At 39.6% G+C, this 13,707-nt stretch overlaps 1 protein-coding gene across 9 annotated transcripts in view; it reads right to left on the bottom strand.

Moving 5' to 3' along the window:
- The window catches only part of PICALM (phosphatidylinositol binding clathrin assembly protein), a 102,056-nt gene extending 95,244 nt beyond the window's left edge, over nucleotides 1-6,812 (bottom strand). For 3 of the 9 annotated variants that reach the window (XM_060102741.1, XM_060102744.1, XM_060102743.1), the window contains exon 1: nucleotides 6,385-6,811. In XM_060102741.1, the coding sequence (XP_059958724.1) occupies nucleotides 6,385-6,514 (130 nt within the window). In that variant the 5' untranslated portion in view covers nucleotides 6,515-6,811. Of the gene's footprint in view, nucleotides 1-6,384 lie in introns of all 9 variants that reach the window. The other 6 variants (XM_060102746.1, XM_060102747.1, XM_060102749.1 and 3 more) reach the window with 3 other exon arrangements.
- Between the last annotated feature and the right edge of the window lie 6,895 nt (nucleotides 6,813-13,707).

Below are 13,707 nucleotides of genomic sequence, written 5' to 3'. Positions count from 1 at the left end.
TATTCATTCTCTAGAATAGAAAAGCATTACATAAAGTTACACTAAAGTGAAAGCCAGACCTGATGCTAAACTACCTGGGTTCAAATCCCAGTTCTCCTCTTCCTGGCAATGTGACCTTGAGCAAATTACGAAACTCAGTGCCTTAGTTACCTCTTCAGTAAAATGGTGATAATAATAAAATCCCTTGGACATCGCTGGTGGCACAGTGGTTAAGAATCTGCCTGCCAATGTAGGGGACACAGGTTCGAGCCCTGGTCCAGGAAGATTCCACATGCTGTGGAGCAACTACTACTGAGCCTGCGCTCTAGAGCTCGCGACCACAACGACTGAGCGAGCCCACATGCCACAACTACTGAAGCCCGCACGCCTAGAGCCCATGCTCTGCAACAAGAGAAGCCACTGCAATGAGAAGCCCACGTACTAAAACAAAGAGTAGCCCCCGCTCGCTGCAACTAGAGAAAGTCTGCGCGCAGCAACGAAGACCCAACACAGCCAAAAATAAATAAATAAATTTAAAAATAATAATAATAAAATCTCTCACAAAGTTGTTGAAAGGAATAAACAAGTTTATAAATGCAAAGTGTTCAGTAATGTGAGTGCCCAGCACAAAGTAAGCATAAATAAACATTTGTTAAATAAATATAAACACAACCTAGGCATAAACACAAAAAACACATCTAGCTGTGAGTATTGCCACTATATTCTAATGTAACGAGAAATCCTTAATATTCTGATAACCTGGCAAATTACAATTCTGAACATAATTTTTAATACAAAGGTTTAAGTTCATTAAAATTCCCTTTTAAAGGAATATCATTAGTAAATTTTAACTGCCTACAAACAATTCTCCACGAAAAGAACCATATACACAGTGAATATACAAAATTCTGAAAGATCAAATCCAAAAATTTCAATTCTCTAAAGAAATATATAAAGCCATTTAACTGGGAACATACTGAGACAGAACACAAAGTAACGGAAATGCCACTTCAGCCACCAAAAGAACAGGAAAAGCAAATATTAAGCCTTTACTTTGAAAATCTAACCCTACTTCTTCTTGGTAGGGCTCTAACCTCTTGCCAAGAAGTCTTTAAGTTTATTTTACTTGCTTCTTTGACTTTTAGGGCAAAATCACGGAACTAAGCACTTTGAAACTGAAGAAAACAGAAGAGACTTTCTATGTATTAGGGTGAACTTTCACATTAAATATTCTAAATGATAATCAAAGTCAAAATAAACTACTTTATTCAAATTAAAGCAATTCTGATGAATAATTAAAATCAATTATTTTAAACAAATTGGTGAACTTTCACATTATTTAAATTAAAGCAATTCTGATTAGTTAAAATAAATTAAACAATGTATTTTTAAAACATCTAGAGAATTCCCTGGCGGTCCAGTGGTTAGGACGCCACGCTTCCACTAAAGGGGGCACGGGTTCAATCCCTGATCAGGAAACTAAGATACCCCAAGCTGTGCGGCACAGCCAAAAAAAAAAAAAAAAAGGGACTTCCCTGGTGGCGCAGTGGTTAAGAATCCACCTGCCAATGCAGGGAACACGGGTTTGAGTCCTGGTCCGGGAAGCACGTGCCGCGGAGCAGCTGGGCCCGTGCACCACAACTACTGAGCCTGTGCTCTAGAGCCCGCAAGCCACAACTACTGGGCCCAGGTGCCGCAACTACTGAATCCCGCATGCCTAGAGCCTGTGCTCCTCAACAAGATAAGCCACCACAACGAGAAGCCCACACACCACAACGAAGAGTAGCACTCGCTCACTGCAACTAGAGAAAAGCCAGCACACAGCAATGAAGACCAACACAGTCAAAAATAAATAAATAAATAATTTTTTTAATTTACAAAGTAAAGTGGAAGAGCTTAAAAAAGTTAAAAAAATAAAACATCTAATTAAATATCATACAAGTGCTTTACAACTCAAATGAGAGAAAAAAAGCATGTTACTTCATAATGAAGTTTCACTTCTTTTCAGTTGAAATTAAATTCTAAGACATCTTTAAAAAGTATTCAGATATATAAAATATATAAACATAAAAAGAACTGCTACAAGGATAAAAAATAGATGAATAACGTCTAAACAGTATTTCTTAAAGTAACAAGTCCACCAGTGAAACCTAATTATTTTACAAAGAAATTTTAGAATTAATTTGCTAGTTACAAATAAGGCAGCTACCGAAATGGCTATAGGTAAAATTCTCTTCAGGTTTCTCTTTTAAAATACATACTATTCAGAAACATAACTAAATATGTCAAGGAGGAAAAACTTTGTGTAGTTTGTGTAGTTCTACTATATACCTCCTGCATTTGTCATAAGTAGTCAAATCTTACTATTACCACTTTGATGACTTAATTACCATTTTTTTGGTATTTCAGAACTATTAAAGTAGTAAGGGACAGAATAGGTCAAATAATGAAAATGAAAATATAAATTATACGATTAATTCTTATGGGAAAGAACAGTAAGCCCAAACATAACTACGAAATAATTGTCCATTTGCAAAGCCCCAGTTACCTTATTTCTAAACAAGCGCCATCTAGGGGCAGATCTTCTACTTACTATCTTCCTCACAGGTACCTTCTTTCAAATCAGATCCCAGTTACCAGATATATTCTTGACAATACACAAACTAAGCACCCATTGGATATCATTAACTAAGACATTAAAAATCAATAATTTGCTTAGAAAGATAATTATTTTGGGTGCATGTCAATATTTTATATGTATTTTCAATGGTTATACAAACCACGAACCCAAATACAAATTCCACCCTCTGCATATTCAAAACATTCAGAAATTCTTACTTTAAAAAAAATATGTTTCCACAATTAAAAGTAGGCAGAGTCTAGAGCCAGTACACAACACACAAGTACCCACACTGTATCTACCTTAGAGATATGCTTATAACGGATACTTAATAAGAACATGATCTTGATTTTGTTGTACAGAATGTAAGGCAGATGGTGGCTGGAATGAAGTGTCCCTTGAAATTAACTGGAAAAAATATGGATAAAAAAGTGAAAACATTAGAGCCATTAACATAATATTTCATCTCAGTGAAACATGCCCCAACATAAATGCCCAAGGAAAGTAAACAAGTATAGAAAAAAGTGTTGTCAAAAAACAAGAGTAAAGGTTGTGAAATCACGTAGGAATGTTTTTACTTTAAGAATTTATAAATTTTAAAACTGTTCTGTCTGTACTTCAACCAATAATGTTTTAAGTATTCTATACCCTCTTTAAATTTAGTTAGAAATGACCTTCTATGCATATGACTTGCCTCTCCCATAGCTATGAGAAAGGATTAAATTAGATAATGGTTAATAAGTGCCTGGCAAACTGAAGTCCTTCAAATACAAGGCTGCTATTCTTCTATCTTGATTACGGCCATTAGAGGCCTGAAATTAAATGCAAACCATGCTTATTTTTAAAAATATGTTTCAGGTTTGACAACTCTTTTCACACTAGGGACACTACTTGACATTATTATCTACTGACCCTTATAAGCAAAGCAAAAGCTCTTGCTTAAACAAGTATACAATGTAGTATGAATTAAGCCATAATTCATGGATTACAATCATCATTTCCTAATATAGACAGACCTTGGCGAAGTACACAGAAACCACCTCCACACTCTAAAGGCTTATAGGAAAAAACAGTCTTAAGCATATTTTTGTTAAATACTAATATTTAAAAAATGAAATCGTTTTTATTAGGGTCAACTAATTAGGCAACAGTTTCTCAGTATATTAAAAGGCGCAAGAGAACTAAGCCTTCACTAGAAAGAAAAATTCCTAAAAGAGGAAAAATTGTATCTACATTAAAGACTTAAAAGTCCATGATGTCAAAACACAGAACTGTTTGTGAAAGCCTTTTCAATTTCCTCAAAGTATGTTAGAGTGTGTGGGGGAAGAAGGTGTTTACAAAAACCACTCATTGGTCAGACTTAAATTTATTCCATTAGTGGAACTGGTTATAAGGGTGTTTTAAACAACAATATAAGGAAAATAGTATTACTGTATTTTAAAAACCTCATAGAGTAAGTGGCTCCTTATTCATACAGGTTTTTTTAAAAAATCAAACATTACCAGGAATATTCAGGTTCTGAAGTGGGAATTTATAAACACAGCAGTGGTAGAGAAAAAGACTACAAATGTGAGATTATCCATACCAAACTTAATCCCAGTTCTTATCTGCAGCAGCTTCCATTACAAGAGAAAAGGCTAACATTCATAAAACCACAAGCAAGTCTCACTCTCCTAAATTTACCTAGCCTATTTTCTGACCTTTTCCACAATGTGTTAGAACTGCAACATTTGAAATAAGACAAGAACCTTTAAAAAGACTTTTAAAAGTGGTATCTATTCGTGTTATAATTTATCATTTTGAAGGGAGAGATGAGGATAACAGTTCACAAAGTCACAAGTAGTTTCTTCAACGCCAAAAGCAAACAAACAACAAAACCAACCTAACAAAAGAATTAACAGTGTTAGGGCAAACCATAGATTAGGTAGAGCAAGCCAAGTAGTCATTTGAAGAGAAGTAAACAGTAGAAATGTCTACTCCAAATATGAGACAATCAAAAGAGGCACTTACGGCTTCATAATATATTTTAAAGAATTTTCCATTTATAAATGTGTCACCATTTAAATATATTCTGAATTCTTTAAAACAGTCAAGGATTGATAGTTAACAAGCAGCCTCCATGAACCGCACATCAAAAGAAGAACCAAGCAATAATGATGCTTTTTTAAACTTTTCCACAAGGAAGGAATAAGTCACAATGAATAATGGGGTTGTCTGTAGCAGTAACTTGTTCTAACAGTACTTCATGAGCAAAGTATCTTGGAAGAATTCACATTTTGTACATTTTTTTTAAAAGCGCAAACCTTATGGCCAAAGTCCAAACGAGAACTCAAAACAGGACTCCCGTCAGTGAATTCCCTTTCAGGACATGCTCACTCTTGCTTCAAACAGTAAAGCAAAGTAACTTTCACGTAGGATGAAGTCAGTCAGGCTTATGTGTCCAGTAGCCATTTAAAAAAGGAACTTATCTATTACAATGCCTTTTCCCCTATGTTTCCCTGAAAAGTTTCAGGTCAAATCTCCATTGATTCAAAGCTTGAGTAATCCACTGATCTTTGTACCTTGAGGTAAAGGAGTGGAATAAAAAAGGAGGATATTACAGGTGGCTTCCAGGTTTGGAAAAAGTTGGGAGGAGTTAGCTCTAGTAACTGTAGCTAAGTTAGTGAATGGTATAATATCATGCGTGTAAGAAAAGCTAGTTCCTCAAAAGATAACCAGCATAAATTAAAACGGAGTCCAAACTCAAGCATCACCAAATATCTTTTTACCAGTTTTTTAAAGGATGTATTATTTGTAGATTTGATTATTAATCTATTTTGAATTCCAATAGTCTACGCTTCACTCAAGCTTCTGAATTCAAACCGCCACACTTAACAGCTCTAGGAATTGATACCAAAATCAGCAAACCCTTTTCCATATCCCCATTAGAAAAAAAAAAGGGGGGGGGGGGTGACTGACATTCACAAATTATCCCAGTCAAAAGCATGAAAATACAATGATTAAACCCCACCAAAGGTGATTAAAAATCCCGACGTTCCACAAAGCTTTCCCCACACCAATGGAATCCCTTTTACTTTCACGCCCACGAAGAAAGTAGTCAGGGTAAAAAAGTCGGATATTGAGTATGATATTTACAATGAGACGAAGGAACTTAAGTGAAGCTACAGAGGCAAAGAAAGGTAACTCAAGGGCGGGGGGGGGGGAGAGGAAAGGTGGATGAGAAAACCGGGAAAGGAAGGGACAGAAGAGGCTAGTGGAGCAAAGGAAGTGGGAATCACTTCAAGGGAGGCGGCCCTCAGGGTTGCGGAGAAAGAGGGATCCGGGCCCACGGAACCGGGCGTTTACGGAAACCCGAAGAATGCTAGTGGGGAAACAATAGGGCGGTGAGGCCGGGAGCAAGCGGGGAGACGCTCAGGAGAGGGCGGCTAGGCAGCACGGGACGGGTGGGAAGAAAGAGTAGACGGCTGCAGCAGACAGAGGAGGCCGGGAGGTGAGGGGCTAGGTGGAGAGGCAAGTTGGCCGGCTGTGATGTGTATCGCGGAGCACCGGGCAGAGAAGCGAGGGTCCCCTAGGAACCCGGAGGGGAGTGGCTTGTCAGGGATTTTTAGACAGGGAACGGAAGCCGTGAAGGCAGGTGTGATGGAAGCAAAAAGAACACAGCTCGGATGAGCACAGGACCCGCCGCGCCAGAGAAGACGCAGGGAGGGAAGAGGCAGCTGAAGCGGGGAAGAAAAGAGATGGGGAGAAGGATGCGGGTCGCGGGGGCAGCGGTCGGCTTCACTCACAGTCCAGGTGCTTTTTCTTGGGCCCCATGATCTCGTGGGTCGTGGCCTTGCATACTGTCTTGGACACGGCGGAGCCGGTGACACTGTGTTGGGCGGCGGTGATTCGGTCCGTCAAGCTCTGGCCGGACATCTCTGCGGCTCCTCCGCCACCCCTCCCGCTCGGCAGCCGGCGGGGACTGGGACCCCCAAGCGCCGGAGGACCCCCACCCCCCTTACCCCCACCGGCTCCTTCTCCGCCTGCCGGCCTGGGGCGGGGCTCAGGGCCGCGCGCTGCCACCCAGCCCGGAAAGAACCGGCTCTTGTCACCCGCGGGGTCAGGCACGATATGGGGCACTCCCCTGCCCCCGCCTCAGCTCAGCCCACCCCCTCCCTGGTCAGCTGAAGCCGGGCTGGGCAAAAGGGACAGGCAGCTGCAGGAAAATGGCGGCGCCAGGCTCCTCCTCGGAGCTTTCCGGGCTGCCCCGGGTCACGTGACTCGGGCACCGCCCCTCCTTCTCCGTCTCCCGCCCCTTTTCCCTTCTCTTTCCTCTTCGACGCAGGCCCTCCCTCGCTCGGCGAGGGAACAGCGGGGCGGCGCCCGCGTGTTACGTGCTGGAACCCGCCCGGCCGGCGCAACAGGAGGCTCCCCCGCGGGGGCAGTGCGCGGCCCGCCGCGTCACGTGATGCTCGCTGCCAACAGGTCGCCCGAGGCTGGGCTCGCTGGGGTCACGGGGGGGGAGGGGGCGGGGCGAGGGACGTATGGCGTCTCCCCTTTCCCCCACAAGGGTGTCCTAGTGTCTGTGGTTGAAACCAACGGCTTCCCGAAGAGGAGGTGCAGCTACCTTCACAGTACCCCCTGAGCAAGGGGGTGTCAGAGCTGCTTGGGCTTTCCTAGCAGAATCAAGAATGTGTTTAGGGAGGCCCCCAAAACCATCCTGGCTTTAATGAAAAGGAAAAGGCTTCCGTCGGCCCATTCTCGGAGGCTGTCAGCAGGCCTCTCCCTACAGTGGGTATTGAAGCTCTCCCTGCTTACTTACCCCAGAAGGGTTGGGGGTTTTTTCCCCTTTTCTTGAGAGGCTTGGAAATGTCACCTGTTTTTGTTTATCTCTTCCCTGAAAACTTGACACATTGCTGCCAGTCTAAATTTGGATACTAATGGGCCAGTATTTTTTCTCTAGAGTGTCAAATAGGACAGGAAACACATAGCTTCACTGGAATTTGAAAAGGGAAGTAGTACGGTGATGTCACCAGAGATTAGCTGACCCTACAAGGCTGACTGCTGTGGTGATTAAAGGTCCAGACCATAGAAGGAAGTGAGAAGGTAGTAAGTGGAGAAGTCCCATTCAGAGAATCCAGACATCACTACCTGCCATCTTCCCTGGTTTAGTCTTTGTTCTCTTTGGCCTCTTTTTCTCTTGCGTAAGCCAGATTTTCAGGGAAAGAAGACACTTGAAACTGTCCTGTGGGCATTTTAGAGGAATTATTATATCCTGTGAATCTGTTCTATGAGATCCAGATCTATTTCACAAAGCCTTTTAAAATGTTAAAATGCCCCACTTTCAACACAAGTTTAAGGATAAATTTTAAAATCTCCATGAATGTTAAATTATCATGATAGTCCTATGTAATCTTGCTAGTTTCAAATGAAATGCTAACATACTCAGAAAGTCTGTGTACACCATCTGCCAGCCAAGTCCAAAATACTGTGCTTCAATCTGGTGACTCTCAAAAGATGCAAAGCTAATGGTTAACATTTTATGTATCATCATGAATTTTGTGGTCTCCTCCCATTCCCTTTCCCCCCTTTTTTTCACTATGGCTGGTGAAAATTTGCAACACCATGCTTTTGCCAAGAACATAAAGTGCTTAAACCAGCAGGCTTCATCTTTGTCAAGCCAGCCCCAAATTTCTCAAAACTGTAATGACTTCCTTCAGTGCATCTGCAATCCATCTGCAGTTTGGTGCCCAGTTTGCTGCCCTGTGTCCATTGGGCCATGGAGTTACCCAATTCTTAAGACATCCTTACTATTCTTCTGTGGGTTCCACTTAATAAGTTACCAGGTGGCCTGAGCCTCTGCATTGGTAGACCCCTGCTGAGGTCAACAGGAGCTAAATCAGTAGCTAAATATTTCATCTTTAGGGAAAATGTAAAAGTTATACCTAAACACACAGAAGGCAACATGTATTTTTTGCACTACTATGAATGACATTCTAGGAAGGTATTTCACCATTACTTTTACCAAAGAGATTCCTATAAACCACCATTATTCAAATAACTGTAGACATGTTCACCTTATAAATAAACTAGCTTCTGTTAGAAATATCACTGTACTTTTTTTCAAGGGTATATTTTAGAAGTTTCTAAATATGAAAACAATTAGTGTCAATTAATTGTTAGGGTCCCCTAAATTAAAAAGTATATTGTAGAGAGGTGCGAGGTACAGGGGAGGGAACAACCGTTTTCTGAATGCTTTCTATGTGCTAGGAACACTACATGAATTTTTTCATTTAGTTCTCATTACTATAACTCTAAAAAGAATTGTGCCACTTAATACAGGGAAGAAAAAAATCTTAGAGATTAAATGCTTATACAATTTTTCTCTATTGCTTAAAAAAAAAAAATTAAGCCTTAGAAGCCCCAGAATCCCACAAATACTCAAGTGATAGAAGGAAGATTTAAAAACTCATTGTCTTTCCATTACTTTATCTAGATTCTTTAAGCAAGACTTGAAGCAACTACCATATATATTAAATTCATTCAACAAATACTTCTTGCCTGCATACCCTGTGCTAGGCATTGCTAGGTGCTAAGATGTAATAATGTGTGAGGCAAACATGGTCTCTGTTCTCAGAGTTCTTACACTATTTTAAATGGCAACAGGGGAGAAAAATAAGTGGGGAGAAGAAAATATGCTGCACTTGAAGAGTCTTTATGATGTCTGTAACTTTAAAGTAAGAAAATGAGGGAGAAAAAGAATATGGAAGAGGGGATTGATCAGAATTTTTACCCTTTATTATTTCAGTTAAGCCCATTCCCAAATCCAAAGGGTCTACCAGTTCCCTATTCCCACTCTTCTTAGACATTAAGCTTATCTAAATTATAATCTTTTGACATTCTGTTAGCTAAGCTGACATGAACAACTTGGCAACCCCTACATCCCTCACCTTTCGATGTTTATGTTTCCTGATGCTGCCAAATCAGTTAAAGATCATAATCTTATATAACCTTACACAAAGGTAAGGACTTTTCTTTGAATGTAGCTGAGCTCTCTTGCTAGAACCTCCAAGCAAGGACTTCACTTCCTTATTCAGACTCGCAGCATACACCCTTGTGATAATAATAATTACATGCAACTGTGTTGATTACTTACCCTATGCTAAGCATGTTACATGCATTATCTCAGTTAAACCCTGAGACCACCTCATGACCTGAAGTGGCAGAGACACCTCTGAATTCCCCGAAGTCTGTTTCCTTTTCTCCTGAGCACATATACTATGTTTCCCAGCCTCTCTTGTGATTAGTTGGGGTCATGTGACTGACAATACACAATAGACTGTGGACAGAAACCATGAAAGCTGTTTAAGTTTGGACCCACAAAACCTCTAAAACCTCCTACACATGTGCCATATTCTCTTTCTTTCCCTACCTACCAGCTGAATGAAGATTTCAAAGAATCTAGAGGAAGTCAAAACTGCAAAATAGAAGAAGCATGGGGCCCCAAATTAGTCCTTGAAGGAATCGTGCCCCAGAGAACTGCATGACCAGGAACGCCTGTATTGGATTTTACTTGTTTTATTAAATTATGCCTCTAAAATTTTAATGCTGTGTGTTATAGTAGTAATTAGCTACCCTACCTAATGCCCTTCTTTTCTCTTCATTTTACTGATGAAGAAATTGAGGCTTAGGAAAGGTTAAGTAACTTGCTTAAATTTGCTCAGCTATTAGGTAGGGGAGCAAGGATTAGATCTCAGGTCTGTCTGACTTTAGAGCTTGGGCTCTCACTGCTTGAGATCCTTGTGATACTATTTTATGTACTTCTAAAAACTTTATTAAAATTTAGTACACACTGCTTCACCTAGCATGCAGAAAAGACAGAAATCAGGGTGACCACCAGGTTCTCCCACATATGTGTGACTGTCTTACTATTTTTAACTCATTCCTGCCACATTTTCCTTTCTTCCAGGTATATTAATTCTATAATTTCAATATGACTTTCAATGTATTTGGGCCTTTTATACCTCTTGAAAGATGACATGTGGACTAGCTTTTAAATATAATCCTTCTCTTAAAAGGAAAGAGTAACCAAACCTTGACCCTGAATCATCATCAAAAACTCTTTAAGTATGAAGCAGAATAAAAATAGGATACCTGTGCTGTTAAGGTACCTGGGGTCCATTCTTCCCTGTAATATAAAGAGGCTGAATCAAGTAAAAATGTATTACAGCATGCAACACTGAACTAAAAGATCAGAGTTTCAATGTTAATTGTAAAATTAGGATATTAAATTTTGACCAGTAAGTATCACTAAAATTAAGGAGATTTATTTATTCATTTGAGGCAATGGGAGAAATACCAGTTTGGAGTCAGACACACTTAGGTTTGAAACTCTGGGCAAGTTATTCAGTTTCGTCGTATGTAAAACAGGAGTAGTAGCATATATCTTACAGATTTCTTGTCAGGATTAAGATAATGTACCTTTGTAGCCTTTATTTAGATTACACATATAAGCGATATCATATGATATTTGTCTTTGTCCTACTTCACTCAGTATGACAATCTCTAGGTCTAGACATGTTGTTGCTAATGGCATTATTTCATCCTTTATTATGGCTGAGTAATATTCCATTGTATATATGTACAAATGAACTTATCTACAAAATGGAAATAGAGTTACAGATGTAGAAAATAAACTTATGGTTACTGGAGGTAAGGAGTGGGGGAGGGATAGATTGGGAGATTGGGATTGATACATACATACTACTATATATAAAATAGATAACTAATAAGGACCTACTGTATAGCACAGGGAACTCTACTCAATACTCTGTAATGGCCTATATGGGAAAAGAATCTACAAAAGAGTGGATATATGTATATGTATAACTGATTCACTGTGCTGTACACCTGAAACTAAAACAACATTGTAAATCAACTATACCCCAATAAAAACTTTAAAAAATAAAATAATGTGCATAAAAACTAGTACAGTGCTTGACACACAGTTGTCACTCAATGAATAAAATCATTCAACAAACACTTGCTCAGAATTTACTATGGGCAAAGCCCTCTACTAGAGTCTCAGAATACAGACATAGATTAGACAAAATGTTAATGCAATGTACAATTGACCCTTGAACAACATGGATTTCAACTGCACAGATCCACTTATACATAGATTTTTTTCAATAAATACGTACTGTAGTGCTACATGATCCCTGTGGTTGAATCTGCAGATGCAGAGATTGGACTGTAAAGCTATACATGGATTTTCGACTTGACAGTGGGGTGGGAGATGGGGGGTAACTCTTGCTTTGTTCAAGGGTCAACTGTATTAAGTAATATGATAGAGGTATGCCTAGAGTACTATTAGAACAAAGAGAGATGACACCTAGTTCTTCCTGATGGGATCAATAAAGGTTTATCAGGGACAGTGACACATAAACAGACTCTTGAAGGATGATTAGGAATTGTGAAGGAATCAAGGAGAAGTTATTGCAGGCAGAGGAAAACCACATCTGCAAAAGAAGGAGCCATTTGGGGACTGCAAATTGTTATATACGGCTGAAACATAGTGTATGTGAGGTTTTTATTTATTCAGTCAATCAGCGAGTAGTTATTGAGCACCTACGTATGCTGAATAGTGTTCTAGGTCCTGAAAACACATCAGTGAACAAAATAGAAAAGTTTTCTGCCTTCTTGAATGGTGTGTATATTCAAGTGGGGCATATAACAAATAAATATGAAACAGATGCAGGGAGAGAAGAGTGCTATGAAGAAAAATTAAGCAAGGTAAAAGAATCAAGAGGACTTTAAATTGGATGATGACAAGGGAAAGCCTTTCTAAGAAGGTGACATGTGACTTGAGTGGATTGTGGGAGTCAGCGGTGCAAATATTGGGGAGATCATTTTGCATAAAGGGAACAGTGAGTACAATGTCTCTCAGACAGGAACAAGATTAACTTGTTTGTGGAACAGTAAGAAGAGTGTGGCCACCAAAGAGAGAGTGAAGAGAAAAAGATTTAGGAAATGATCCCAGAGATATGACCAGATTATGAAGGGCTTTATAGGGCATGTTGAGGAATCTAGGTAACATCTAGAGGTAGATGTCCCATGAGAAGAGACAGCCCTAGGTCCTTGGAACAACTAAAGACTGCATGAAGTAGGCTGTTTCCAACCAAGACAGCTGGAACAAGACCCCGTTTGTTGCCATGTTCTTCTTTGTACCTGTATCCCCTTGGGTTTTGCATCTTTATCTTCTCAGCTGTTTTCTTCCCCCACTTCAGGATTAAGGTCCTAGATAGCTAATGGACATCTGCGTCCTTTACTCATGGTATCCCCAAGACCTGTATTCCTCATACACTAGTAAGGTTGAATAAACCCTACCCAAATTAAAGGGAAAAAGAAACTTGATTACATAAGGAAAGTCCCAATAGATTGTCACATGCTTTCATTGTTCAGTTTTCAAAATCTAAGAATATAGCTTTCAAATGCCTTTCAAACTCTAATAATTTTTGTCTTAGTGTCTGTCTGCATAGCAGTTACCAGATATATGATCTTCAGAGTCTTAAATGCTGCTGCACAGCCACTGCTAACACTAGATGATTTACAAATGATCATCCAACAAAAAGAACAAGAAAGCCTGATACTTATAGAGGTCAATATGACTACCATGAAAAATTCAATATGTAATTGCAACTTACTAAATAGCAGTGCAGATCTGGATTTATCACCTCCCCAGGAAAATAATCGTCTTTCTTTCAGCTTAGGCTGCAGAGTGACCAAAAGAAGGGGGACTGAGAAATGAAGCCAAAACTAATGATTTGCAAAATGAAATGAAGCAAAAACTGAAATGATCAACTGTACCATTCCATGATATGTAATAAAAACTCTTTAAGCTCTTATTGTTTTAACACCAGCTTATTTAGGCCCATTTGTAACAATATAAGACCACAAATAAACTGATTTAACTGTAACTCTGCACAGATTCATAGGTTCTAGTAATTCAGTTACTTTACAAATTCTAATTTGTAAAATTCCTGCCTAGGCTACTAATGTCCACCACAAAGGCACCCTATGGTTGATCCTATAAATATCTTCCCCTTACCACCCCCTTTTGAGACGTT

The sequence above is a fragment of the Mesoplodon densirostris genome, chromosome 7 (genome assembly GCF_025265405.1).
Source record: "Mesoplodon densirostris isolate mMesDen1 chromosome 7, mMesDen1 primary haplotype, whole genome shotgun sequence".
NCBI classification, from domain to species: domain Eukaryota; kingdom Metazoa; phylum Chordata; class Mammalia; order Artiodactyla; family Ziphiidae; genus Mesoplodon; species Mesoplodon densirostris.
The sequence above is the reverse complement of the archived record's forward strand: the minus strand, read 5'-3'. Positions and strand labels throughout refer to the sequence as shown.